Genomic DNA, 25,250 nt, shown 5'->3' on the forward strand with positions numbered 1-25,250 from the left:
ATACATACACACACAACATTGTCAAATATGGTAATGCAAAATACCAGCTGAGGGCTGCCGCTGTAGGCCGAATAAAAAGCTTGACATTTACTTTGTGATATCAGCAGCTTTCCAGAGGACATCATAAGACACACACCTTCCCCTCTCCACCAACACCAACACACACACACACACACACACACACTGTGTTGGCTGATCCGTCATAAGGCGCTGCTGAGCAGGATGTTGGTGATGGACCACTTCTGTCCGCTGCACTTCTGCAGAGTGAGGTGGAATCCAAACTCATCATCCTTGCTCGCCACGAGCTCCAGGCATCGCTTTGACTTCCTGTTCTGAATGGATCCTCCCTGGAACAAATAAAGCCAGGCAGAGAAACATCACGGTGGAGTCCACACCACAGACACGTGTCATCAGTGACCAGCAGTTTCCAGGACGTGGAAACTGCTGGTTTAAACCTTCACAACTCACTCCTCGGCCTTCAGCTGGTCTACACTGACGTCCTCATTGGTCCAATCAGAAGATGGCATCGACGTGCTCCCCGGGCAAAGGTAAAATATAATCAGCCACACAAACAAACCAAACACTATCTATTAACCACAGCGCTCACACTCTCTCAGTAGGGAGACACACACTCTGAGATTCTACACCTGAACAGGTTGATGTAACACACACACACACACACACACACACGCACGCACGCACACACACACGAGAGACAAACTCCAAAACTGAACTCATAAGTGGAGGTCACAACGAGCTGATTGATGTGGAGCTCCATCAACTCTGAGGCCGACCCTCCTCCAGAGCAGCCAGAAATCCTCTTTACCTACAGCTTCCCGGACAAAAGTGAAAGTAAACGTCCTTGTCTGTAAATATACTTTCATCTTTTCTCACTTAAAGACCTGTAAAGATTTGTAAAGAACTGTACAGACTTGTGTCAGACCCCAGGCTGTGGATCTTGAAGCTGTACAGGTGCTTCATATGAGACGTGTTGGACGGATTCGTGAAAGGAGTATTGACGGAGACTCAGACGTGTATAATTGATAACACCATAATTAATGACTGCAGAGCTCACCTTCCAGCTGCAGGAGGACATCAGGCCGGCCAGAGAAGACCTTTATTCATTCAACGTTTCATCTAGCTTGTCAACTGGCTGTTATTGATGTTAGATGAACCATTACAGCAACTAGAAGACCAGACATTGTATTGTCTGATAACACTTCAATCCATAGTTTTCAGTCACATGACAGTGGCGGGCCAAACAAAGTTCCAGCATGGCGGCCAACAGTGGAAGCTCTGTACAGCTGCAGCACAGACCTGTCAATTTTCCAGCTGTTCCCAGCAACAACTATCTGGATCACCTTACGAAAGAAGAAGAACAAAGATATATTAACAAACTACAAGTTTTGGGCACTTGCGATCCATATACAGCACCCGCCGCAGTATTTCAGTCTCTAAAAACAGTGAAGTCCCTGCCAGAGCTCCAATCTGGCGATGTTTACATTTATCCTGTGGAGAACCCCTCTCCTTACACTGCCACCAGGATGAACGCTTACAGAAGTACAGACAGTTATATGTATTTTCGTTCTGGATGGGTCAATAATGCTGCCATTTGGGAAGTGTTTTGCCCACCAGGTGGGCGTTCCAATATGAATGTGACGTCACGTGAAAACTGGATTCTCCGAGTTGACGCCATGGTAATTATGAACATTTGAAGACTGAGAAGATGCAGGGTGAGAGATTTTCTGTGTGTGTGTGTGTGTGTGTGGGACTGTGTGGTGGCTTTCTGTGCACCAGTCTCCCCACGCTAAACAAAGTCACGCACAAGCGTCCTCTATAAAGGGGATCCACCCTAACACCCCGGATTAAGTCCTATGGTGACCAGCAATTGACAACAGGGGCAGGATTGTGAGATCTGGAACCCCTAGTCATGAGCCGGCACATCGGGAGGTGGATGCTAGATTCAGTCGCTAGGCTTTTGGAACGAGTTAGAAAGAGCCCTCTGGTAGCTGCACCCACAACTGAGCAGCCCTCTTTATGATCCGCTCTGCTCACCCCACCTGGGGAAGGGGCTAGAACAGGTGCCTTAATAATAGCCTGCCTCAAACCTCCTGATTAGATTACCGCATCCAGAGGGACCACCACATGCAGTCAGAAACATGAACTTTGGATCTGGAATGTGTGCACACTGATGGGTAATGCAACCAGTGACAGACCGGAGAGGAGAACCACGATCATCACTAGAGAACTGAAGAGATACCAGATTGACATAGCTGCCCTTTCTGAAACTCGATGGGCAGATGAAGGAAAACTGAAGAAGGAGAAGGGTGGCTGCAGTTTCTTCAGGAAAGGAAAAGTTGCTGATGAGCCCAGGGTCCATGACGTTGGATTTGCCACCAGGAACCAGATCATCAGCCACCTGTCTAAACTTCCTGTGGGGATCAGTGAGCATCTCATGACCATCTATCTGGTGCTTGCCAACAACCAGATGGCAACAGTTGTGAGGGCCTATACCCCTATTTTAGACTCTGAAGACGAAGTACAAGAGCCCTTCTACAACTGTTTAGACGAGACACTGTCAAAAATCCCCAAGGAGGACTTCAACACCAGGGTCGGCCGGGATCAACACCTCTGGAAGGGCACTATAGGAAAGGAAGACATCGGGAACATCAACCTTAATGGAGTTCTGCTTCTTCGCAAATGCACTTAGTACAACCTCACCATCACTAACACAAAAACAAATTTGAGGCATCTTGCAGACGCCCCCGCTTGAAGATTGGCATCTCCTTGACTATGTCATTGTACAAACCAGGGACCACTGTGATGTGAACATCATGAGGGACATGATTGATGCAGATGACTGCTGGACAAATCATCACCTCTTCTGCTCCACGATGTCCATCAAACTCAATAGGAAGAGGAGGGTTCAAAAGAAGCTGATCCTGCCAAGACGGAACTTTGAAAGCCTGAATGAAACTGTCACCCAGCAGCGACTTCAGGCCTCTCTTAGGGAAACCCTCCTACAGGAATATCCCAATGACATTGAGAATCACTGGAGCCTACTCAAATCCACCATCCTCGACACCTGTAAAATCACCCTTGGGTACAAGTCCAGAAAACACCAGGACTGGTTTGATGAGAATGACACAAGAGCTAGAATAGCTCATCTCCAAGAAAAGGGAAGCTTTTCATGCCTGGCAAAATGATGTAACCTGCAAGGCTAAAAGAGTGGCTCACTCCAAAGCCAAGGCAGACATCCAAAGACAGGTGAGGGCACTTCAGAATTCTTGGTGGACAGAAAAGGCTCTGGAAATCCAGCGACTGATAGACTGGGGTGACACCAGAGGCTTTCTTCAGCACTACTAATGCCATCTACGGTCCAAGCAACTGTGGCTTAAACCCCCTGCGCTCAAAGGATGGGCAGGAGCTACTGAAGGACAATGAGTCCATTAACGCCCGATGGAAGGAGCACTTCCAGGAACTTCTCAACCGCAACAGCACAGCTGAACCAGGCATTGCCAGCCACATTCCCCAGAGTCCAAACAGAGAAGATACTGCGGAACCTTGCACCATGACAGAGGCTCACCATGCAATCAGGAGCTTTAAGAACAACAAGGCCACTGGTCCAGATGGGATCCCAGCTGAGATCTTAAACGAAGGTGGACCAGATCTGCTGTACCACATCCACGCCCTCCTCCTCAAGGTCTGGGAAAAAGAACTTCCCTCAGAGCTCAGGGATGTTCTAATAGTGGCCATATTCAAGAAAGGGGACAAGGCAGAATGTGGAAACTACAGGGGCATCTCACCCCTGTCAACAACAGGCAAAGTCCTTGCTTGTGTCATCGCAAACCGATTGCTACCACTGGCTGAGGAAATATTCCCAGAATCTCAGTGTGGCTTCCATCCCATCCAGAGGTACAGAAGACATGATATTTACAGTACGCCAACTCCAGGAAAAATGCCATGAGAAAGGCAGCCTTTGTATATGGCTTTCATAGACCTGACAAAGGCCTTTGACTCAGTAGACCGCCAGGCTTTGTGGAGCATACTATCAAGATATGGCTGCCCTGACAAATGCATTAAAATACTGAGGGTTCCACATGATGGCATGTCATTCAGTGCTCAGCAACAGCAGCTCTTGAGTCAGAGCCCTTCACTCCACTGAAACTGCTCTGGCCAGAGAGGTGAACAATCTTTTAATAGCTATGGACTCTGATTCCACTTCTGTGCTTCTACTATTGGACCTCAGTGCAGCCTCTGACACCATTGTGCAGCCTTTGACACCATTGATCACTGTATACTTTTAGACAGATTGAATTATAATTTTGGTGTCTCTGGCTTAGGTCTCCCTTGGCTTAAGTCCTACTTATCTGGAAGAACACATTTTGTCTGTTATAGTAATACTACATCAAAATTCTCTACGAAAGATCCTGAGGTTCAGTTGGAAGGACAGAAGCACCAACATCAACATTCTGGAAGAAGCCGAAATGAGTAGCATTGCCACCACAATAATGCAGCACCAACTTTGATAGACAAGCCATGTCATCTGCATATCCAACAAACATCTCCCCAAACAGATGCTGTACTCCCAGCTGAAGGAAGATCAGTGAGCTCCCGGCGGGAAAGAAACGTTTCACGGACAATATCAAGACCAGTCTGAAGAAATTCAACATCACATCGAGCAACAGGGAACACATTGCACTGGCCAGGCGCTCCTGGAAGAAATCCATGCAGGGAGGAGCTGCACAGCATGAAATGGAACTTCACTGTGCTGCAGAGAAAAAGCGACAGCACCTCAAGGAGAGAGAGAAAAAGGCTCAACCACCACCACCACCACCACCATCACTTTCCCTGTCCACACTGCACCAAAGCATGTGGCTCATGGATCGGCCTCTACAGCCATCTGAAGACCCACAAGTAGACAACCCAATGGAGAAGCATCATACACAGTAAAATCCTGAGTATTCATTTAACTTCCTGAGTGTTAATTTAACTCTGAGAGTGTACAAATGGACTCAAAAGGATCCATTTGTACACTCTCGGAGTTAAATTAACATTCAGTTTTTTACTGTGTACTTGCTTCAAGTGACCGCTGATGATGATGATGATGATGATGATGATGATGGTGTGTTTTTGCTACTTGGGCCAGTCAACAGATTCTCTTTTGCTCTCCTTGTTACACAACTGTCATCATCATCCCCAGATCACGGGTGTCATGAAGACAGTTCATCAAGTCGCTCTGTCCATACCAGCTTTTCTAATGGTGCCATGAGCGTTTTCACATAAAAGAGGCTATGTTTGTAAGTGAAGGCCAGTTGTATACAACATGGACCCATCTAGAACAACGTTGTTCTCTTGAGAACTTTATGATGAGAAGTCTCTATGAGCAAATGACAGCCGTCGCTTCAGAATAAAATCTACAGAATAGAAAAGAGAAAATGTGTTTGGACCATCTTTAAAAGCCCGAGCAGGACTCCTCTCCAATTTATCCATTTTCTTCCCAGGTGTCTTGATGCATGCTCAATAATCCAGATAAGAAACTCAAACAAGGTTGAATCAGTTCATCTGGACACAACGTTTATTGACAGATACGTTTCATCATCATCTAAGTGTCCTCTTCAGTCTCAACTGACTGCAGGTGTCCCACCCTTATAAACAATACAGTGACTGCAGGTGTCCCCACCCTTATAAACAATACAGTGACTGCAGGTGTCCCCACCCTTATAAACAATACAGTGACTGCAGGTACCCCCACCCTTATAAACAATACAGTGAGTGCAGGTACCCCACCCTTATAAACAATACAGTGACTGCAGGTGTCCCCACCCTTATAAACAATACAGTGAATGCAGGTGTCCCCACCCTTATAAACAATACAGTGACTGCAGGTGTCCCCACCCTTATAAACAATACAGTGACTGCAGGTACCCCCACCCTTATAAACAATACAGTGAGTGCAGGTACCCCCACCCTTATAAACAATACAGTGAGTGCAGGTACCCCCACCCTTATAAACAATACAGTGACTGCAGGTGTCCCCACCCTTATAAACAATACAGTGACCGCAGGTGTCCCCACCCTTGTAAACAATACAGTGACTGCAGGTGTCCTCACCCTTATAAACAATACAGTGGCTGCAGGTGTCCCCACCCTTATAAACAATACAGTGACCGCAGGTGTCCCCACCCTTATAAACAATACAGTGACCGCAGGTGTCCCCACCCTTATAAACAATACAGTGACTGCAGGTGTCCCCACCCTTATAAACAATACAGTGACCGCAGGTGTCCCCACCCTTATAAACAATACAGTGACTGCAGGTGTCCCCACCCTTATAAACAATACAGTGACCGCAGGTGTCCCCACCCTTATAAACAATACAGTGACCGCAGGTGTCCCCACCCTTATAAACAATACAGTGACCGCAGGTGTCCCCACCCTTATAAACAATACAGTGACTGCAGGTACCCCCACCCTTATAAACAATACAGTGACCGCAGGTGTCCCCACCCTTATAAACAATACAGTGCCTGCAGGTGTCCCCACCCTTATAAACAATACAGTGCCTGCAGGTGTCCCCACCCTTATAAACAATACAGTGACTGCAGGTGTCCCCACCCTTATAAACAATACAGTGACTGCAGGTGTCCCCACCCTTATAAACAATACAGTGAGTGCAGGTACCCCACCCTTATAGACAATACAGTGGCATAACGACCCAAACCAACAATCAGTTTCATATGCAAATATGGGTGTGAGCATTAACTAGAGTTACAGTGGCCATGTGTCCTATTCAGAGGATTGGGGAATGGTTGCAATCACAGCATTGTAAGATGGTTTTATGTCGCATGACTCTACTAAGAGTCATGTGACATACCACCTCAAAGGAAATACTAGAGAAATGTTTATGGTTTCACTTTAGTCCATTTTCACATGAAAAACTTCATGTTGTGGTTTGTAGGAATGGCTGAGTTACTAGCAGCAGTAGTCATCGTCATAACAGCAGCAGTGTTAATCGTGTTAGTAGTATTATAATGTGGCCTTCATATATCCATTCCATCCATTATCCAAACCACTCATCGTCTCAGGGCCGGTGGGATGCTTCGTATAACTGAACTATATTCTTCCAAAGCTGTGCTCACAAGGAAAAGCTGAAATGAGTAAGACGCGGTGCTGCGTGAACACAGGAAATGAAATGATTACAAATTGCAAATCCTCTGAGTCCTTCCAGCCTAATGGTGTGTAAATACACACAATAACACATAAATGAATCAGGAAAAGTAACCTCCCACACAAACCTACAGAACACAGACGCCAGCCGAGCCCTCCACCGTCAGCCGCCCGCGGGTGAAGCGTGTGTGTTTGCCAATAAAACTGGTTTCCATGCTGGAGCGACAACACCGCATCACACATGACTAATGTCTTCAGATGCATGTTCAAATGTCAGGCTCTGCCTCCCTCTTCAGCGTGCACCAGAAACAGAGCTCCAAATGAAGAGACTAAAAGACAGCAAGTTGTTTTTACTGCCAAACGCCATTAAGATGGGAGTTGAGAATGGACTGACCCCACGTCGGCTTGTACTGCGCCCTTTTCTGATGAAAAGGCCTCGGTTCTACGTTCGCCTGAGCAAGCCGTCTGTCTCAAGTGAGGCCGAAATGGAAACAACAGGTAAAGACTTACTTACTCCAGTGTCGTGTTGTACACCACCTTGACTTCTTGAATTACACAATGTTAATGTGGAACCATGCATGCAAACCTTCCCACATCAAACAGGCCCTGGTTAAGTGTGGTTATCCTAACTGGGCATTTGTCAAAGCCAGCAAGACAGACGCCCAAACAGTGCAGCAGCCGATCGAAGACAGGAGAAGGACGACAGCTGTCTGAGTGTAAACCAGTGATGATTCCATATGTGCTGGGAGTGCTGGACAAGCTGAGACCTGTATTTTCCAAACGCCGTCTCTCAGTTGCTTTCAAACCCCAAAACACGCTGCGCCAGGGCATCCAGGTGGCGTAGTGGTCTACTCCACTGCCTACCAACACGGGGATCGCCGGTTCGAATCTCCGTGTTACCTCCAGCTTGGTCGGACGTCCCTACAGACAGGATTGGCCGTGTCTGTAGGTGGGAAGCCGGATGTGGGTATGTGTCCTGGTCGCTGCACTAGTGCCTCCTCTAGTTGGTCGGGGCACCTGTTCAGGGGGAACTGGGGGAACTGGGGGGAATAGCATGATCCTCCCACGCGCTACGTCCCCCTGGCAAAAGTCCTCATTGTCAAGTGAAAAGAAGCAGCTGGTGACTCCACATGTATTGGAGGAGGCATGTGGTAGTCTGCAGCAACTGGGAAGCCTTGGAAGAGTGGAGTAATTGGCCAAGTACAATTGGGTAGAAAAAGGGGAACAAATACTATAAAAAGAAGGAAAAAAACACACACACGCTGTGCCAGAAGTTGGTCCACCCCAAGGATCAGGTCCCCGGCACAAACAGCGCAATATAGTGTAGCTGTTAAAGAGAGACTGACATGCCCTTTCTGGACACATGTTTTAACATTGGGAGTCTGAATCATAACCGAAAATAGGTGTGGCTTGGTGAATTCAAAGCTATTGGCTACTGTCTTCCTGAGTGGTGGTGTGGGAGGGGCTCAGTGTTTGTGTGGGTGGGGCTCGGTGGTGGTGTGGGTGGGGCTCGGTACCGCTAGTCACTTGCCGTACAAAAAATTAGAAATTCAGTGGCGCGAGCATTTGACTCACCAAGCTAGCTAGCTAGCTAACTAGGCTAACTAGCTTATTTGCAAGGCATAGCTAGTGGTAGCTACTGTACAGATACACCTGTAATGAACTTGTAATAACTGTATAACGAACATTTCCACGGTTTTAGCACTGCATTATGTTTATGTATACTTGCTATGCTACCGTTATAAGGTTATATTTGGAAGATGACGCAATACAGTAGTCTACAAAGTTACACTCGCCCCATTTACGGTACATCTGACAATGGTTGGTAACGCTAGGCTAGCTGGCTTCAGCAGCAAAACCCATGTCGAAGGGGGTCATGTCCTCACACGAGTCCCGTGTGAGGTGGAGACTGACTGCACACTTCTGCGTTTTGGAGAGACCCGCTTCTCGTAGCCCGCCGGCTTCCCGCCACTGTCTCGGCATTTCGGGACCACGTGGAAGGGAGGAGAGGCTGGTGCCGGCGCTCGAGCATCCAGGGACCAAGCATTTCACATGCGACCACGGCATGGCGGTAGCACTCCACAGTCTACACCAGCTACAAACCAGCACTCCACAGTCTACACCATCTACAAACCAGCACTCCACAGTCTACACCATCTACAAACCAGCACTCCACAGTCTACACCATCTACAGGCCAGCACTCCACAGTCTACACCATCTACAAACCAGCACTCCACAGTCTACACCATCTACAGGCCAGGACTCCACAGTCTACACCATCTACAAACCAGCACTCCACAGTCTACACCATCTACAGACCAGGACTCCACAGTCTACACCATCTACAGGCCAGGACTCCACAGTCTACACCATCTACAGGCCAGTTGCCACTCTTTCAGGGATGAGGATGTGACCATCCTTGATAGGGAGCAACGCTGGTTTTAACAGGGACGCAAAGAGGCCATCTATGTGACGAGGGAACGACATCTCTCAACTGGGGGGGCTAAGAGTACATCTGTCATCATCTTACAATGCTGTGTTTGCAACTATTCCCCAGTCCTCTGTGAACAGTATACATGACCACTGTAACTCTAGTTAATGGTTACGGCAATTTGCATATGAAACTGGTCATTGGTTTGGGTCGTTATGCCACTGTTGTTTATAAGGGTGGGGTTACCTGCAGTCACTGTATTGTTCATAAGGGTGGGGCTACCTGCAGTCACTGTATTGTTTATAAGGGTGGGGACACCTGTAGTCACTGTATTGTTTATAAGGGTGGGGACACCTGCAGTCACTGTATTGTTTATAAGGGTGGGGACACCTGCAGCCACTGTATTGTTTACAAGGGTGGGGACACCTGCAGCCACTGTATTGTTTATAAGGGTGGGGACACCTGCAGTCACTGTATTGTTTATAAGGGTGGGGACACCTGTAGTCACTGTATTGTTTATAAGGGTGGGGACACCTGCAGCCACTGTATTGTTTATAAGGGTGGGGACACCTGTAGTCACTGTATTGTTTATAAGGGTGGGGACACCTGCAGCCACTGTATTGTTTATAAGGGTGGGACACCTGCAGTCACTGTATTGTTTATAAGGGTGGGGACACCTGCAGTCACTGTATTGTTTATAAGGATGGGGACACCTGCAGTCACTGTATTGTTTATAAGGGTGGGGACACCTGCAGCCACTGTATTGTTTATAAGGGTGGGGACACCTGTAGTCACTGTATTGTTTATAAGGGTGGGGACACCTGCAGCCACTGTATTGTTTATAAGGGTGGGACACCTGCAGTCACTGTATTGTTTATAAGGGTGGGGACACCTGCAGTCACTGTATTGTTTATAAGGGTGGGGACACCTGTAGTCACTGTATTGTTTATAAGGGTGGGGACACCTGTAGTCACTGTATTGTTTACAAGGGTGGGGACACCTGCAGTCTCTGTATTGTTTATAAGGGTGGGGACACCTGTAGTCACTGTATTGTTTATAAGGGTGGGACACCTGCAGTCACTGTATTGTTTATAAGGGTGGGGACACCTGCAGTCACTGTATTGTTTATAAGGGTGGGGACACCTGCAGCCACTGTACTGTTTATAAGGGTGGGGGCACCTGCAGTCACTGTATTGTTTATAAGGGTGGGGACACCTGCAGTCAGGTGAGACTGAAGAGGTCACTTAGATGATGATGAAGCGTTTCTGTTGTGTCCAGATGAACTGATTCAACCTCCTTTAGTTTTCTGACCTGGATTACTGAGCATGCATCAAGACAAACCTTCTCACACTTTAAGGTTAAACTTTCTGTTGAGTAAAACTACAGGGTAGAGTATGTACAGGGTAGAGTATGTACAGGGTAGAGTATGTACAGGGTAGAATATGTACAGGGTAGAGTATGTACAGGGTAGAATATGTACAGGGTAGAGTATGTACAGGGTAGAGTATGTACAGGGTAGAGTATGTACAGGGTAGAATATGTACAGGGTAGAATATGTACAGGGTAGAATATGTACAGGGCAGAATATGTACAGGGTATAATATGTACAGGGTAGAGTATGTACAGGGTATAATATGTACAGGGCAGAATATGTACAGGGTAGAATATGTACAGGGTAGAATATGTACAGGGTAGAATATGTACAGGGCAGAATATGTACAGGGCAGAATATGTACAGGGTAGAGTATGTACAGGGTAGAGTATGTACAGGGTAGAGTATGTACAGGGTAGAATATGTACAGGGTAGAGTATGTACAGGGTAGAGTATGTACAGGGTAGAGTATGTACAGGGTAGAGTATGTACAGGGTAGAGTATGTACAGAGTAGAGTATGTACAGGGTAGAATATGTACAGGGCAGAATATGTACAGGGTAGAGTATGTACAGGGCAGAGTATGTACAGGGTAGAGTATGTACAGGGTAGAGTATGTACAGGGCAGAATATGTACAGGGCAGAATATGTACAGGGTAGAGTATGTACAGGGTAGAGTATGTACAGGGCAGAATATGTACAGGGTAGAATATGTACAGGGTAGAATATGTACAGTGCAGAATATGTACAGGGTAGAGTATGTACAGGGTAGAATATGTACAGGGTAGAGTATGTACAGGGTAGAATATGTACAGGGTAGAATATGTACAGGGTAGAGTATGTACAGGGTAGAATATGTACAGGGTAGAGTATGTACAGGGTAGAGTATGTACAGGGTAGAATATGTACAGGGTAGAGTATGTACAGGGTAGAGTATGTACAGGGTAGAATATGTACAGGGTAGAATATGTACAGGGTAGAGTATGTACAGGGTAGAATATGTACAGGGTAGAGTATGTACAGGGTAGAGTATGTACAGGGTAGAATATGTACAGGGTAGAATATGTACAGGGTAGAATATGTAGAGGGTAGAGTATGTACAGGGTAGAGTATGTACAGGGTAGAATATGTACAGGGTAGAGTATGTACAGGGTAGAATATGTACAGGGTAGAGTATGTACAGGGTAGAATATGTACAGGGTAGAGTATGTACAGGGTAGAGTATGTACAGGGCAGAATATGTACAGGGTAGAGTATGTACAGGGTAGAGTATGTACAGGGCAGAATATGTACAGGGTAGAGTATGTACAGGGTAGAATATGTACAGGGCAGAATATGTACAGGGTAGAGTATGTACAGGGCAGAATATGTACAGGGTAGAGTATGTACAGGGTAGAGTATGTACAGGGTAGAGTATGTACAGGGCAGAATATGTACAGGGTAGAATATGTACAGGGTAGAGTATGTACATTGTAGAGTATGTACAGGGCAGAATATGTACAGGGTAGAATATGTACAGGGTAGAATATGTACAGGGTAGAGTATGTACAGGGTAGAATATGTACAGGGTAGAATATGTACAGGGCAGAATATGTACAGGGTAGAGTATGTACAGGGTAGAGTATGTACAGGGTAGAATATGTACAGGGTAGAGTATGTACATTGTAGAGTATGTACAGGGCAGAATATGTACAGGGCAGAATATGTACAGGGTAGAATATGTACAGGGTAGAGTATGTACAGGGTAGAGTATGTACAGGGTAGAGTATGTACAGGGTAGAATATGTACAGGGTAGAGTATGTACAGGGTAGAGTATGTACAGGGTAGAGTATGTACAGGGTAGAGTATGTGCAGGGTAGAATATGTACAGGGTAGAGTATGTACAGGGTAGAGTATGTACAGGGTAGAATATGTACAGGGTATAATATGTACAGGGTGGGGTATGTACAGGGTAGAGTATGTACAGGGTAGAATATGTACAGGGTAGAGTATGTACAGGGTAGAATATGTACAGGGCAGAATATGTACAGGGTAGAGTATGTACAGGGCAGAGTATGTACAGGGTAGAGTATGTACAGGGTAGAATATGTACAGGGTAGAATATGTACAGGGTAGAGTATGTACAGGGTAGAGTATGTACAGGGTAGAGTATGTACAGGGTAGAATATGTACAGGGTAGAGTATGTACAGGGTAGAGTATGTACAGGGTAGAGTATGTACAGGGTAGAGTATGTGCAGGGTAGAATATGTACAGGGTAGAGTATGTACAGGGTAGAGTATGTACAGGGTAGAATATGTACAGGGTATAATATGTACAGGGTGGGGTATGTACAGGGTAGAGTATGTACAGGGTAGAATATGTACAGGGTAGAGTATGTACAGGGTATAATATGTACAGGGTAGAGTATGTACAGGGTAGAGTATGTACAGGGTAGAATATGTACAGGGTAGAGTATGTACATTGTAGAGTATGTACAGGGCAGAATATGTACAGGGCAGAATATGTACAGGGTAGAATATGTACAGGGTAGAGTATGTACAGGGTAGAGTATGTACAGGGTAGAATATGTACAGGGTATAATATGTACAGGGTGGGGTATGTACAGGGTAGAGTATGTACAGGGTAGAATATGTACAGGGTAGAGTATGTACAGAGTAGAATATGTACAGGGTAGAGTATGTACAGGGTAGAGTATGTACAGGGTAGAGTATGTACGCCTGGAGAATTTGTTCAACACCGGATACCGGTCCATTTAACAAGGTGACGGGGCTGTACTGTCGTGTTGGCTAGAACTGTAAGCACTATGTCTTAAAATAATAAAGCCCACATGAGGTTCTGTAAATACTAGCCTAAAAGAATGAGATTGGCCTAAAGAGGTTAAATGGACATAGCCTCTGTCTTGACAGCAGTAGGGGGGCCAGCATCATGGGCTCTGTGAAGTCTTCACTAACACATGTTCATGGTCTTCACGTCTGAACGGGCAGCAGGAATGTGGGGGACTCAGCGAAGTGTGAAACCCACCTTCAAGCGGGTCGCCACCACGTCGTGCCGTACTGAGCTTGTCCAACCAACGTGACACCCGCCCTGATTTGTACCCCGACTCCTGCTGCAGTACCTCCACTTCCAGGAGGTAGTGCGTGGGGGGGGGGTATCACTCTATTCCCCCCCCGAACAAGCCCCGCGTTACCCCCAGCTGATCCCTGTGTTGGCAGGCAACGGACTAGACCACCACACTACCCGGCCGCCCCTCAGCTGAGATCTTAGACAGCTTTGTGAATGGTAGCAGGTGACACACTGAAGCCATATTGTCTTTGCTGTACCTGAGTGAAGAGCCAGTGGAGTTTCATGCGTTTGGCGGAGGCGTAGCTGCATTCCATGAGACGTGGTCGGCTGTTGACGTCCACCAGGCACTTGTTGTCGTCATCATCGATGGTGGGACTGAGGACCCCGACATGTAGCTGCTGAGTACTGGTGTAGTACACGTTCTGTAACGACAGATCACCCAGTACTTTAAATACTTCAACATGCCCCCCAGTACATTCCGCATTAATGCCCCTTTTCCACTACTACACGGTACCGGCTCGACTCCACCCGCCCTTTTTTGCTTCCCATTACTGCAAAGTACCGGCATCTTGGTAACTGTTACCACTTTTCTGGCACCACCTTTGTCGGGGTTCCAAAAGCACTGGAGCGGTACCAGAATCACTGCAGACCTCTGATGGGTCAGAGAAACACGCCACTGCATCAATGTGTCATCAATGTGTCATCAATGTGTCATCAATGTGTCATCAATGTGTCATCAATACGTCATCAATGTGTCATCAATACGTCATCAATGTGTCATCAATGTGTCATCAATGTGTCATCAATACGTCATCAATACGTCATCAATGTGTCATCAATGTGTCATCAATGCGTCATCGATGTGTCATCAATGTGTCATCGATGTGTCATCAATACGTCATCAATGTGTCATCAATGTGTCATCAATGTGTCATCAATGCGTCATCGATGTGTCATCAATGTGTCATCAATGTGTCCTCAATACGTCATCAATACGTCATCAATGTGTCATCAATGTGTCATCAATGTGTCATCAATGTGTCATCAATACGTCATCAATGTGTCATCAATGCGTCATCGATGTGCCAGCAAAGTCGTCTCGTCAAAAAACCCAAAACGCCGTGTCGTCGTCTGAGCTCTGTACTTCTTCCCAGACCGCCCTGCATTTCTCTGCAGCCCGTTGTTGTGCTGCCTGCAGCCTCTTCTGGAACAAATCTGTCCTTCTTGCTGCGGCCACATACAGCGGATTAGGTACAGTATCCCCTCGATGTCCGCCATTCTTCTTCTTTGATGACGTCACAGCAGTTCAACCAGGCGTCGCTATGACGACCAGCTACACTGAGGGGGTACTGTTACGGTAATGGAAAATGACACAGAGGTGAGTCGAGTGGAGTCGAGCCGGTACCATGTAGAGGAAAAGGGGCATTAGTGAGGTGAGCCGGTACCATGTAGAGGAAAAGGGGCATTAGAGAGGTGAGCTGGTACCATGTAGAGGAAAAAGGGGCATTAGTGAGGTGAGCCGGTACCATGGTGAGGAAAAAGGGGCATTAGTGAGGTGAGCCGGTACCATGTAGTGGAAAAAGGGGCATTAGTGAGGTGAGCCGGTACCATGGTGAGGAAAAGGGGCATTAGTGAGGTGAGCCGGTACCATGTAGTGGAAAAAGGGGCATTAGTGAGGTGAGCCGGTACCAGAGGTGAGCTGGTACCAGAGGTGAGGAAAAAGGGGCATTAGTGAGGTGAGCCGGTACCAGAGGTGAGCCGGTACCATGGTGAGGAAAAAGGGGCATTAGTGAGGTGAGCCGGTACCACGTAGAGGAAAAGGGGCATTAGTGAGGTGAGCTGGTACCACGTAGAGGAAAAGGGGCATTAGTGAGGTGAGCCGGTACCACGTAGAGGAAAAGGGGCATTAGTGAGGTGAGCTGGTACCACGTAGAGGAAAAGGGGCATTAGTGAGGTGAGCCGGTACCATGGTGAGGGAAAAGGGGGCATTAGTGAGGTGAGCCGGTACCATGTAGAGGAAAAGGGGCATTAGTGAGGTGAGCCGGTCCGGTACCATGTAGTGGAAAAGGGGCATTAGAGAGGTGAGCCGGTACCATGTAGAGGAAAAGGGGCATTAGTGAGGTGAGCCGGTACCATGTAGAGGAAAAGGGGCATTAGTGAGGTGAGCCGGTCCGGTACCATGTAGTGGAAAAGGGGCATTAGAGAGGTGAGCCGGTACCATGTAGAGGAAAAGGGGCATTAGTGAGGTGAGCCGGTACCATGTAGAGGAAAAGGGGCATTAGTGAGGTGAGCCGGTACCATGGTGAGGAAAAAGGGGCATTAGAGAGGTGAGCCGGTACCATGTAGAGGAAAAGGGGCATTAGTGAGGTGAGCTGGTACCAGAGGTGAGCCGGTACCGTGGTGAGGAAAAAGGGGCATTAGTGAGGTGAGCTGGTACCAGAGGTGAGCCGGTACCATGGTGAGGGAAAAGGGGCATTAGACGTGATTATTGCCCCGTGCAAACCTAGAAGCCATAGAATGGGACCAAAGACGGCTCTTTCTGTCTGTCTGGCTGTCTGGCTGGCTGTCTGGCTGGCTGGCTGGCTGGCTGGCTGGCTGGCTGGCTGGCTGTCTGTCTGGCTGTCTGTCTGGCTGTCTGTCTGGCTGGCTGTCTGTCTGGCTGGCTGTCTGTCTGGCTGGCTGGCTGGGCTGGCTGGCTGTCTGTCTGGCTGGCTGTCTGTCTGGCTGGCTGTCTGGCTGGCTGTCTGGCTGGCTGGCTGTCTGTCTGGCTGTCTGTCTGTCTGTCTGGCTGTCTGTCTGGCTGTCTGGCTGGCTGTCTGGCTGTCTGGCTGGCTGTCTGGCTGGCTGTCTGTCTGTCTGGCTGTCTGTCTGGCTGTCTGGCTGGCTGTCTGGCTGTCTGTCTGGCTGTCTGTCTGGCTGTCTGTCTGTCTGTCTGGCTGTCTGTCTGGCTGTCTGGCTGGCTGTCTGGCTGTCTGGCTGGCTGTCTGGCTGGCTGGCTGGCTGGCTGTCTGGCTGGCTGGGCTTGAAGCACACAGTGGTGAGCTGGACTCCAGACGTAGGAAGTGTTACTCGTGTTCAGGGCAGCCGTCCTGGACAGAATGAGCGTCTGCTGTGGTGAGGGAAGCGTTCATTGTCTATTGAAGAACATCACATACGACTCGTCTTGGTGTGTGCTCAGTAGTCCGGGTAAGGCGGGCGGTCACAGGAAGTTGAGTCAGTTCATCTGGACCCAAATGTTTCACCACTCATCTAAGTGATGAAACATTTGGGTCCAGATGAACTGACTCAACTTCCTGTGACCAGATGGGAATTGACCAGAAAAGAGAAACCACTGCTAATTAAGCGACTCTCAACTAATTCTTCCCATTTTCTACTTCCCAAAGCACTTGTGTGTCCACACTCAACCAACAAAAACTGAACGTCACATGTAGCAAAATGCAGTAAAGCATCTGTTGCTAGAGAGAGAGAGAGAGAGAGAGAGAGAGACCATGCCATTGGCCTTAGACTGCATTAATGTTCTTCCTTTAGCCTATTCACAAAGTGATAAAACAAATAAGTAACTTATGAATAATAAGATAATAGTCTGCACATGCAGACAGAGATACAATATAATGACTACTGCACAATTAAAATCCAAAAGGCCATATGCAAACCTCTCAAGTCAGAGGGAAAACATATGCACAAAACAAAAATCCCAACTTCCCGATCATAAGACTGTAAAATGAAAGACTGAAACGAGGATGAGGAGGAGGAGGATGGGCAGTTATTCGACAAGCGTTCCGGCCGTATGCCATTGGGTTCATCGGGTGGGATACGGGGAAAAACTAGAAATACATTTATTAAAAAAACACCACAGTCAACGCCAGGTGGGGTGCAGGTCCAGGCAAGGCCGCTGTCCCTGGGCCCACGGGGCAGCGGACCAAGCTCTCCCCGCCGACCCAGCGCCAGCTCTCCCCGCCGACCCAGCGCCAGCTCTCCCCGCCGACCCAGCGCCAGCTCTCCCCGCCGACCCAGCGCCAGCTCTCCCCGCCGACCCAGCGCCAGCTCTCCCCGCCGATCCAGCGCCAGCTCTCCCCGCCGACCCAGCGCCGGCTCTCCCCGCCGACCCAGCGCCGGCTCTCCCCGCCGACCCAGCGCCAGCTCTCCCCGCCGACCCAGCGCCAGCTCTCCCCGCCGACCCAGCGCCGGCTCTCCCCGCCGACCCAGCGCCAGCTCTCCCCGCCGACCCAGCGCCAGCTCTCCCAGCCAACAAACGAAGGCAAACACTTAGAAGCAGACGTGGACAAAGACCCTGCATGGACGGGACTGGGTGAGGCCGCCGCAAACACGAACTCGCACCGCCACCTTCCTACGTGAATCTGATATGTTATATTTTGGGAAGTGCAAACGGGTTTTATATGAAGGCTTTGTCTGTGAGGACACCCACACATTACCTCTCAGCTCAAACGGAAACAGCACTGCAACACAGGCCATTTAGGTCAGAGGTGAAACGCGTCACGACAGACCAGTGGTCACACACACAAGCTGTTTGTCATACGGTTGGTAATGTCTGGGATTTGGAGGAAAGACAGGGGACCCGGGGCCCTAGTTTCAGCTTGCATGGTTCTTAGGATGACCCAATAACAAAAAGTAGTGAGAAGATAACAGAATTTATTTTTTCTCCCAAATGAAAGTACTTGGAGAAAGTGAAGAAGTATTAATAGTGAATGGTGTGCTAACCTGAGGCGTCATTCCATGACAGAGGTACAGGATGGGGACGTTGTCTGTTTCAGGGCCCTGGTCCAGACAAAGGTCATTCTTCAGGGAATTTTTCAGCTGAGACATACACACAAACATAAGAGATAAAGATTTGAGTTGCTACTCAGATATTTGCTCTGTCAGTTAAAGTGAGAGGACTCCAATGGTCAGAAAACCATTTGAAAACATCCCTTCTCCAAATGTATTCACGGCTGTTTACACAGAAACACTTTCACGTACAGCTTAACGTACCATGTGAGACTTGTCCCACATCCATCCGTTATCCGAACCCCTTATCCTGCTCTCAGGGTTGTGGGGATGCTGGAGCCTATCCCAGCAGTCATTGGGCGGCAGGTGGGGAGACACCCTGGACAGACCGCCAGGCCATCACAGGGCCCCTCTCCAACATATGCTTTTTAAGATTTCATAAATACAAATCCTATTCTTGACCACCCATGAAAACATATGGGACTTTTTCAGCCTCTGAGTTCATTCATATACTACTATTACTACTACTACTACTACTACTACTACGACTGCTACTACTATGACTGCTACTTTCGGCTGCTCCCGTTAGGGGGCGCCACAGCAGATCATCCGTTATCCGAACCCCTTATCCTGCTCTCAGGGTTGTGGGGATGCTGGAGCCTATCCCAGCAGTCATTGGGCGGCAGGTGGGGAGACACCCTGGACAGACCGCCAGGCCATCACAGGGCCCCTCTCCAACATATGCTTTTTAATATTTCATAAATACAAATCCTATTCTTGACCACCCATGAAAACATATGGGACTTTTTCAGCCTCTGAGTTCATTCATATACTACTACTACTACTACTACTACTACTACTACTACTACTACGACTGCTACTACTATGACTGCTACTCTCGGCTGCTCCCGTTAGGGGGCGCCACAGCAGATCATCCGTTTCCATCTCTTCCTGTCCTCAGCATCTTCCTCTGTCACACCAGCCACCTGCATGTCCTCCCTCACCACCTCCATAAACCTCCTCTCTGGCCTTCCTCTTCTCCTCTTCCCTGGCAGCTCAATATTCAGCATCCTTCTCCCAGTATACCCAGCATCTCTCCTCCACACATGTCCAAACCATCTCCATCTTGTCTCTCTTGCTTTGTCTCCAAACCGTCCACCCTGAGCAGTCCCTCTAATATACTCCTTCCTAATCCTGTCCTTCTTCATCACTCCCAGTGAAAATCTTATCATCTTCATCTCTGCCACCTCCAGCTCCTCCTCCTGTCTTTTCATCAGTGCCACTGTCTCCAAACCATACAACATAGCTGGTCTCACTACCATCTTGTAAACCTTCCCTTTAACTCTTGCTGGTACCCTTCTGTCACACATCACTCCTGACACTCTTCTCCACCCACTCCACCCTGCCTGTACTCTCTTCTTCACCTCTCTCCTGCACTCCCCGTTACTTTGGACAGTTGACTCCAAGTATTTAAACTCATATGCCTTCGTCACCTCCACTCCTTGCATCCTCGCCATTCCACTGTCCTCCCTCTTGTTCACACATAGGTATTCCGTCTTGCTCCTACTGACTTTCATTCCTCTTCTCTCCAGCGCATACCTCCACCTTTCCAGGCTCTCCTCCACCTGCACCCTACTCTCACCCCACATCACAATGTCATCTGTAAACCATACCACCGTCCTCCCTCTCATTCATGCATATGTAATCCCACCTCCACCTTGAACCCATCTGTCATTCCAACAACCACCTCACCACTGTCACACTTCCCTCATACATATCCTGCACCACTCCTACATACTTCTCTGCAACTCCTGACTTCCTCATACAATACCACACCTCCTCTCTCGGCACCCTGTCGTATGCTTTCTCTAAATCTACAAAGACACAATGTACCTCCTTCTGGCCTTCTCTATACTTCTCCATCAACATTCTCAAAGCAAACATCACATCTGTGGTGCTCTTTCATGGCATGAAACCATACTGCTGCTGCTGATCATCACCTCTCCTCTTAACCCAGCTTCTATTACTCTTTCCCATATCTTCAGGCTGTGGCTGATCAACTTTATACCTCTGTAGTTACTACAGTTCTGCACATCACCCTTGTTCTTGAACATCGGTACCAGTATGCTTCTTCTCCACTCCTCAGGCCTCCTCTCACTTTCCAAGATTGTGTTAAACAATCTAGTTAAAAACCCCACTGCCATCTCTCCTAAACACCTCCATGCCTCCACAGGTATGTAAATACAACTAAATACAAATAATAAATACAAATCCTAGTCTTCATCCCAATGAAAACATATGGGACCTTTCAGCCTCTGGGTTCATTCATGCACATTGTGGCATTTTACACGTGGTGATGTTAAGCTCATTGTGGGCAGCTGGAGACATGGTGGACTGTGTGAGGCTGGACAGGGTTAAACTTTGAAATCAAGGACACATCCAGAGATTCATTTCCCCAGACTCAGTAGATGTCGATTTGTATCAGCTAATCTGTAAATCCACAGGCAGCACCTCGTCCTGTGAAACCGCTAAAAGTCTCGATGGAGGAAAATAAATAAACCATCATTGCATTAAATCACAAGGTCCAAGACTCAATGGAACCTCAGGCCGTTCATACTTTAACTAATTTGTGGGACTGCGTCCTCTAAATCCATGTTGAACAGCGCCAGCATTCCCCTTCTCTATAATGACTTCTCGGACCAGTTAGGAAAGCCATCCAATGCAACTGGCAAAGTAAAATATAATGAGGACAAATGGATGAGACAGTCCTGATCACGCTGACCTAGTATCTGCTCAAATCCACCTGCCCTATATTCATCTACCCGGGAGGTGGTATTACAGTACTAAATCAACCATAAAACTGAGAAAAGAAAAGCACGTGTCAGTATGCATTTAGACATTTTGCTGAAATATAAAGTGGGAGAACCATGAAAATAAAGCTGTTTGGGAGAAACATAAAACAGCTAAAATAAATACCCCAAATCTTTCCTAATGGCTGTCATGCAAAATCAAAAATTCAGTCTCCACTTTTTTTCCTACTAGCCCCGTCAGCACCAGGCCTCGGTAAACTCTGATGATATATATATATATATATATATATATATATATATACATATATATATATATATACATATACATATATACATATATGACAGCTGATGATGCTTATGGCATGAAACAGGCTTGTACTGTCTCATAAAGAATTTACTTGACTCACTGCATTATATACATATTTGTGTGTGTGTGTGTGTGTGTGTGTGTGTGTGTGTGTGTGTGTGTGTGTGTGTGTGTGTGTGTGTGTGTGTACACCAGGATCTACAGCGCAGACATCTGGGTGTCATTTGGACTGGACAGGTGTTGTTGAATGGTGGCAAAAAGAGGAAAGGAGGTGAGGACTGAAGGGGTTGGATTACCAGATGGCAGGATAACAGACATACAGGACAGTCACGAGTACCTGGCAAATGGAAACCACGAGGAGGCAGCAAGGTGGTCAGCTGCAGCCAAATACCTCCAGAGAGGGAGGCAGGTCCTGAGGAGCCAGCTCAATGGGAAGAATAAGATCCAAGCCATCAACACATAATGCCCTACCAGTCATCAGATACCCAGCTGGAATAATAATCTGGCCAAAGGAGGAGACAAAGCCCACAGATATCAGGACACGGAAACGCCTCACAGTGCACGGAGGGTTCCACCTTAAGTCCAGCAGCCTGAGACTGTGCGATAAGCAAAAAGATGGGGGCCGAGGGTTAGAGAGTGTCAGGGCCACTATCCAGGATGAAACAAGGAACATCCATGAGTACATCAGAAAGAGGACCCCCCCCCCAGGAGGAACTGCCGAGTGAGTACATCAGGCAGCAGAAGACAGAGAGTGCAGAGGAAGAAGAAGAGGAGGTATCATGGAAGATCAAGCCCCTCCGCGGGGTGTACCATCGACCGATAGAAGACGTAGCTGATACTGAGAAATCCTACCAGTGGCTAGAAAAGGCTGGACTGAAGGACAGCACAGAGGTTCTGATCATAGCGGCACAAGAACAGGCACTCAGGACCAGATCGGTTGAGGCAGGGGTCTACCACACCAGACAAGACCCAAGATGCAGGCTGTGCAACGACGCCCCTGAGACAGTCCAGCACTTAGGAGCAGGGTGTAAGAAGCTAGCTGGGAGTCCAACGGTAGCTGGGAGAGCGTTCACTGAAAGGCCTAACCAAGTGGCTGGGATAGTGTACAGGAATACCTGTACTGAATACAGACTGGAAGCCCCCAAGTCCAAATGGGAGACCCCGCCAAAGGTGGTTGAGAATGGCAGAGCTAAGCTCATGTGGGACTTCAGGTCCCAGGCTGACAAGCAGGTGCTGGCTAACCAACCAGACACTGTGGTGTTTGACAAGGAACAGAAGACAGCAGTAGTGATCGACGTAGCATCCCGAGCGACGGCAACATCAGGAAGAAAGAGCACGAGAAGCTAGAGACATACCAAGGACCGAGGGAAGAACTAGATCGGATGTGGAAGGTGAAATCCACAGTAGTCCCAGTGGTAATAGGAGCACTAGGGGCTGTGACCCCCAAACTGGGAGAGTGGCTCCAGCAGGTTCCAGGAACAACATCTGAGGTGTCTGTCCAGAAGAGGGTGGTCCCAGTAACAGCTGAGATACTGTACAGAACCTTCAAACTCCCAGGACCTGAGCTTGAGGAGGACACACACCACCCAAAAAAGGGTGAGAGGGATATATATATATATATATATATATATATATATATATATATATATATATAGGCCCTGTGATGGTCTGGCGGCCTGTCCAGGGTGTCTCCCTGCCTGCCGCCCAGTGACTGCTGGAATAGGCTCCAGCATCCCCGTGACCCAGAGAGCAGGATAAGCAGTTCAGATAATGGATGGATCTATATAGATAGATATCTATATCGATCTATCTATCTATCTATCTATCTATCTATCTATCTATCTATCTATATATATATGGAGATCTATAGATAGATATCAACACAATATAAAGTCATATTCAAAATCATTTCATATTCATCTTGCAGTTCCAATTCCCTCATTTCAAAGTAGCATGGGAAGCTAAGCTTCATCACTATTTCCAGTGTGGGTATAATCAGCTGTTCTCTGGACCGAACTGAGCTCCTGCTCTGTGCTCCTGCTCTGTGCTCCTGCTCTGTGCTCCTGCTCTGAGCTCCTGCTCTGTGCTCCTGCTCTGTGCTCCTGCTCTGTGCTCCTGCTCTGAGCTCCTGCTCTGTGCTCCTGCTCTGTGCTCCTGCTCTGAGCTCCTGCTCTGTGCTCCTGCTCTGTGCTCCTGCTCTGTGCTCCTGCTCTGAGCTCCTGCTCTGTTTTATGCCAAATCTTCAGCTTGCCAGTCTTGCAGGGGCTTTACAGAGAGCTGGAGAAAGAAAACAAAAAACTGACAACACCACATTCCGAGAGGGAATCTCTTTGTGAAACGCTGGAATCCTCTTGGATCGAGCAGGTGATTTTCCAGGCATGTTTGAACCCTCTTTCTGTTTTTCCAAGACACAAGTTGAACGGGTGAGGAAGCACCAGCGTACCACTCCGTATGCCACAGTGTCGGTGTACATCCTCATCTCCGGGTAGATGTTAACCAGGTACCACCGGAAGGTCTTGCACTGCAGCCTCTTCCTCAGCGCCTTTCTCTCAGAGATATCCCCAATATCTATCCCGGAGTCCTGAATAACACACACACACACACACACACACACACACACACACACACACACACACACACACACACACACACACACACACACACACACACACACACACACACACACACACACACACACACACACACACACAGAAAGTACATTGAGGAAAGCCTGGGTATGCAGGTGTGTTAGGTGACAGAAACACACTGAGGACAACATATTCTTCATATCTTTTATAAGCCCATTATAATTGTGTTATCCTCTTTCGATGCTGTATTGTGTAAACACAACATCATTGCACTTTGTGCGTCTTGGGAGAGAGAGCCTCCTCTGGAGCTCTCCCTGAGGTTTCTTCCTGGTTTTCCTCCCTGTTAAAGGTTTTTAGGGAGTTGTTCCGTATCGGATGTGAGGGTCTAAGGACAGGATGTTGTGTTGCTGTAAAGCTCCCTGAGGCACATTTGTAATTTGTGATATTGGGCGACACAAATAAAGTTGACAGTTAACTTTCCCATATGTGACTTAAAACACCATTCATCCTCCTGTTCTTACACCGATACACACTCTGGATCAGGAACCAGCAACACTTTGATACACACACTGGATCAGGAACCAGCAACACTTTGATACACACACTGGATCAGGAACCAGCAACACTTTGATACACACTCTGGATCAGGAACCACCAACACTTTGATACACACTCTGGATCAGGAACCAGCAACACTTTGATACACACTCTGGATCAGGAACCAGCAACACTTTGATACACACACTGGATCAGGAACCAGCAACACTTTGATACACACTCTG

The 25,250-nt window shown here is 47.7% G+C and overlaps 1 protein-coding gene across 1 annotated transcript in view; it reads right to left on the bottom strand.

Moving 5' to 3' along the window:
* Nucleotides 1-200: 200 nt before the first annotated feature.
* galnt18b (UDP-N-acetyl-alpha-D-galactosamine:polypeptide N-acetylgalactosaminyltransferase 18b) overlaps nt 201-25,250 on the bottom strand; it is a 127,825-nt gene continuing 102,775 nt past the window's right edge. The window contains exons 8-11 of the mRNA XM_056279079.1: nt 24,324-24,461; nt 18,758-18,853; nt 14,296-14,460; nt 201-347 (exon numbers count right to left, since the gene is read on the bottom strand). Of these exons, the coding sequence (XP_056135054.1) occupies nt 201-347; nt 14,296-14,460; nt 18,758-18,853; nt 24,324-24,461 (546 nt within the window). The remainder of the gene's footprint in view (nt 348-14,295; nt 14,461-18,757; nt 18,854-24,323; nt 24,462-25,250) is intronic.

Source organism: Lampris incognitus, chromosome 4 (assembly GCF_029633865.1).
Source record: "Lampris incognitus isolate fLamInc1 chromosome 4, fLamInc1.hap2, whole genome shotgun sequence".
NCBI lineage: Eukaryota > Metazoa > Chordata > Actinopteri > Lampriformes > Lampridae > Lampris > Lampris incognitus.